At 41.5% G+C, this 5,000-nt stretch overlaps 1 protein-coding gene across 8 annotated transcripts in view; it reads right to left on the bottom strand.

Moving 5' to 3' along the window:
* Positions 1 to 5,000, bottom strand: part of sulf2b (sulfatase 2b) — a 19,741-nt gene that overhangs the window by 6,062 nt on the left and 8,679 nt on the right. For 6 of the 8 annotated variants that reach the window (XM_053425952.1, XM_053425946.1, XM_053425949.1 and 3 more), the window contains exons 8-14: positions 4,809 to 4,908; positions 4,455 to 4,530; positions 3,847 to 3,975; positions 2,382 to 2,438; positions 2,165 to 2,294; positions 508 to 751; positions 1 to 46 (exon numbers count right to left, since the gene is read on the bottom strand). The exon at positions 1 to 46 is cut by the window's left edge and continues 129 nt beyond it. In XM_053425952.1, coding sequence (XP_053281927.1) covers positions 1 to 46; positions 508 to 751; positions 2,165 to 2,294; positions 2,382 to 2,438; positions 3,847 to 3,975; positions 4,455 to 4,530; positions 4,809 to 4,908 — 782 coding nt within the window. Of the gene's footprint in view, positions 47 to 507; positions 752 to 1,198; positions 1,881 to 2,164; positions 2,295 to 2,377; positions 2,439 to 3,846; positions 3,976 to 4,454; positions 4,531 to 4,808; positions 4,909 to 5,000 lie in introns of those variants that run through there. The other 2 variants (XM_053425953.1, XM_053425954.1) reach the window with 2 other exon arrangements.

The following is a 5,000-nucleotide window of genomic DNA, read 5'->3' as shown; positions in this document are numbered from 1 at the left end:
GATCGAGTGTAACGGTTCCTGGAGTAACTCTTCAGGGCTTTGAACTCTGAGACGTGTACACACACACACAGACACACACACACACACACACACACACACACACACACAGTCATTTTATAATCCATCGAAAGCTCTCTGATCTTCTCCTGCAGAGTTTTAAAGATAACCAAATTTCCAAAAGGCAATTTTTAATAATTTAAATTTTGTTATTGCTGTTCTAATTACCAGTTTTAAAAAAATACCTACATTTTATTTTCCTTACATTAACAAACAGTTTAGTTTCTCTTCTTTTCAATCACTGAGATGATGCAGTTCTGACATCAGACACTAGAGGGCAGCATCACACCAGGAAATCACTGGTTGAGACACTTAATATCACTACATAACATATAACTTATTGTTACAGTTATAATAATAATAATAATAATCATTATAATATGATTTGTTAACATCTTAACATCTTTAATCATTTCTTAATGTTTTCATTATAACAACGTTAACACTCACTTTTCTTGGAGAAGAACGGTTTGTTGTTGAACGGCCTCATGATGGAGGGTCGCGGGTTCAGAGGTCGAAGGTCACTGAGGTCACAGTCACAAGCGTCTGAGTTGCGATGGTACAGCTGAGACTTGATGCTGATTGGCCGCTGATGATCAGTCACACCCCTCTGGAAGCTCTTTGCTCCTCCCCCTTCGCTCTTACACTTGAAGAGTCGTAGTTTACCCGTAGCGTCCTCCACACACTGCCACTTCTACACACAAACACACAAACACTCACACAATCATTATCAGGCTAATTATCGTGTAAGGGCTCATTTATGCTTAGTGTTATAGATACATATACGTAAACAGAGCTTCTCTCCGTAAGAAAGATGAAACAAACAAAACAGAGCAGTAACAAAAACATCAACAAAGAATTCACCGCCCACATGTCGCCATGTATTTAATGACCTCACAGACAACTGCTCTGTTCCTCTTTATCACAACCTCCGACACCTCCGCCATGTTTGTTGTTGTCAGGAAGTCTGGACTCTGTGCTGCCCTCTAGTGGATGTGTTGCTCAACAACCACGCTAGCGTAGCAAATTCATCCTGAACGATGTTTCTCCTGATTTTTTTATTGATTTCCATGATTTTCCTTCAGTGGATTGAAACTCTGGGATGACCCCCCCCCCCCCCCCCCCCCCCCCCCCCCCCCCCCCCGCTGCACATCACCTCTGAGCACAAGCCTCTCTGAATGTTTAGGTTTAACTCCGAGCTGCTGATGTTGTTGTCATCAGGTCTGAGCTCTGTGTGCACGTGGCAGACACACACACTGTTTGTGTTGTCGCCCTGCAGTTGTTCATTAACAGGAGCTGAATGAGTTTCTCCTGTTGCCCACAGTTATGACAGAGAGACAAATGTCTGGCTCGTTAATCACAGACACACACAGAGACAAACACACCACACACACACACACACACACACACACACACACACACACTTCTCTACAGGCTGTTTATCAGACCCATCCAGCAGCCGACAGACACCGTCATTAAGAGACCAATCAACTGCCTGAAGGGATTCTTCGACAATTGCAATTAACCTCGAGCAAGCATAACACACATAGCGACACATACACACACACACAGACACACACACAGTTTGGTGAATGTCTCCTCCTCGTCATCACTGCTGGTCCTGAATCTGTGGGCTCACATCTGGATCTCATCTCTCAGACAGAAGCCTCTGATCCTCTCCTCTGTTTCCTTTAAGGCTCCTTCTGTTTATCATCACCACAGTTTTCCTACAGTTCTTCCAGAGAAGCTCTTCATGAGGATCGTTCAGCTACAACAGGAAACTCCTCGTTCAGCTTCGCTCACTCGTTACTAACGTCTGAAAACTGCCTGAACACGAGATCAATGTCTCTTTAAGTAAATCGTGAATTAAAAGAATAACGTGATTAGAAACAAGTTCAGGATTTAAATTAATTTGAAGAGTCAAAAGATCGGTCAAGGAAGTAATCTCAAGAAAAGTTACTGTAGTTACAATTTAAATTGAGAGTGAAGTCATAAGATTCATACTAAAAAGAAGAAATACGATCAGAAGGAGTAAAGTAATAGGATCAGAAGTAATGGTACCATGAGTAGTACTCCAGTAGTAGTAATAAAGTATTTCTTGTGCTACCTGTCCACTCTGCTGACAGGGCGTCTGGTACTCGGCTCTCTGACACAGATCTTTGACTCGCTGGTGTTTGGGCAGGAAGTTCTCCTCCTGGGTCACTTCCTTTCCCTCCACTCGCTGGTGGAGCAGCTTCCTGTTAACGGAGCAGAATATGATTCATATAGAGTCAGTGATCGTGTTTATGTACAGACGCTGGTCGACTTCATTTACTGATATTTACCCTCTCTCCACCAGAAAGGAATCTCTCCACACCTTCGTCTTTTTGTTCACTTGAAACCTGGAGAAGAGGAAGAAGTAATTTAACAATGTTTATCAAAGTTCATTTGTGGCTCATCTCTCTGTCACATGCCTTCATTTATATCTATATCTATAGATATGTCTTTATAGATAAAGATATAGATATAGATATAGATATAGATAACGATATATATATAGATATAGATATAGATTTAGATATAGATATAGATATAGATATATATATAGATATAGATATAGATATAGATATAGATAAAGATATATATATAGATGTAGATATAGATATAGATATAGATTTAGATATAGATTTAGATATAGATATAGATATATTTAGGCTTTTCACCACAGTGGAAACGACTGCAGGACTTTTTCCACCCGTCCTCACACTGAAAATCTGTCTTTGTAAAAACTAATTGAAACTGTCATTTAAAATCAACCTGATCAACAGAACTACCGCCCTGCAGTCGTATGCCAACGCCAAATGGTCAAATTTCCTGAGATATTGTTTTCACAAGGTCACGGAGAGCTTGACCTTTGACCTCCCAACACCCAAATCCAAGCAGTTCATTGATTAGTGAAAGTCCTTCACGCTGAGAGAACGTGTTCACAAGAAGAACGGAACGGGCGACCTGAAAACATTCCGCCTTCAGCCACTGGGTGTCCCCGGCACTGAGGCATGAAGACAAAGTCTTTTCTATATAACACATCTCTGTCTTTCATTCAGAATTAAGACTTTTACTTTGACAGCGGTCTGGTGTGAAGACTCTTATTTTGACAGCTCGTCTCATGGTTATCTGGTTCTGACCTTCACCTTCACCTTCGCCTCTTCTCTGATCATAATAAATATTCATGTGTTTCCCTTGATGCGGAGCAGATGGTTCTGTGTGTTTGGGTTGGGCGGCGCCCCCAGGTGTTTAAATGAGGTCGTTGCAGCTGAGAGACGTTGGTGATTTACATCCTGGTGAAGTTCCTGTTCACCGAGTCTCTGACCTTCAACCAGCTGCTTATCACTGTCACTGTGTCGAGGAGGAAACAAACCAGCTCCTGGTTTCTGCTCTGAACGCTGGTGCTTCCTGTCGGGAGCGGTGATGGTCGCTCGCCAAGAGCTTCAGCCACCGTTTGAGTTTACTGTGATTTTCTGCATCAAAGACGTATCATCCTTTGATTCTTTTATTTATACTTAAATTATCTTGTTTTTATTCTACTAACTTATTTTATTGCTCCATCTACTGTGCACTTCAATCACCTGCTGTTAATTTACTGTTCAATACAATTTTAATGATTTTTAATGTCTTATTACTAATGAATAATTTACCTCCTGTCTCAGTGATGCTTTATAAATAAACCTGCCTTCCCTGCACTGGATTCCAAGCTTTCCATTTGTGTGTGAGTATGAATTAGTGTGTGCGTGTGTGTGTGTGTGTGTATACCTGTTGGCAGTTTTGTCAGTGTCCAGTAGAGACAGTATCGACTTCCCGTCCATGTCCGGAGGAGTGTCGAGGCCGGCGATGTCCAGGATGGTCGGAGCGAGATCGATGTTCAGCACCATGTGAGGGTTACTGACACACACACACACACACACACACACACACACACACACACACACACACACACACAAACACACACACACATAGATAAACAATAGAACATATACTTCCTGTTGATAGAATTTATCAGCTTCTATATACATATACATATAAATCATTTTAAAATCACATGTAATGTTTGTAGTGAACAGTTTAAAGTGAATTATTGTGTTAAAGTATGATGAATCAGTGTCAGGTGATGAATTCATATTTGTGGCACAGGTGTTGTTTTGTAACGACCTTTATTGTGAAAAGCAGGTGTTAAATATCTTGTATATTGATGTTGAGAAGGAAAAACTGATTTCCTCATGAACTCATGATCCCCTCGTGGAACAGCTCTGACTCTGCTAATCTACTTTACCACAAATAAACACAGTGCTGTGTGTGTGTGTGTGTGTGTGTGTGTGTGTGTGTGTGTGTCTGTGTGTGTGTGTCTGTGTGTGCACGCTCACATGCTGCCTTGCTCCACGTTCGGTCCTCTGATGAAGAAAGGGACCCTGATGTCAAACTCGTACGGCATGGATTTACCTGCGGACACAGACAGGAAGTGAATTAACGTTTACTCTTAACCAATCACAGGATGTCTGTTCACACACAGCTCTAATGATGTGATATTTAATATGAATATGGTATATAATGAAACAAATATGTCATTTTCTACTACAGATTTCTGCACCGAAAACTCATCTGAAGATAAAACACACGTCTGATGATTCTGTTTTAATGTGAAACTTGTGATGACCGTTTCCTGCTCTGAGACGTTCGTGATTCTTCTTCTCTTTCATCCTCTCTTCTCAGTTTCTCACCTTTGACGAGGCCGAACTGTCCGATGTGGTAGCCGTGGTCCGACGTGTAGATGATGTACGTGTTCTCCAGCTCGCCCGTCTCCACCAGCATGTTGTACAGCTGAGGACACAACAAGAAGAGACACTAAGACTTCTGCTGTAAGAGAAACTACAAACATGTGACGTTTGACCTTTGACCTCCTAAATCTAATC

This window comes from Pleuronectes platessa, chromosome 6 (assembly GCF_947347685.1).
Source record: "Pleuronectes platessa chromosome 6, fPlePla1.1, whole genome shotgun sequence".
NCBI lineage: Eukaryota > Metazoa > Chordata > Actinopteri > Pleuronectiformes > Pleuronectidae > Pleuronectes > Pleuronectes platessa.
The sequence above is the reverse complement of the archived record's forward strand: the minus strand, read 5'-3'. Positions and strand labels throughout refer to the sequence as shown.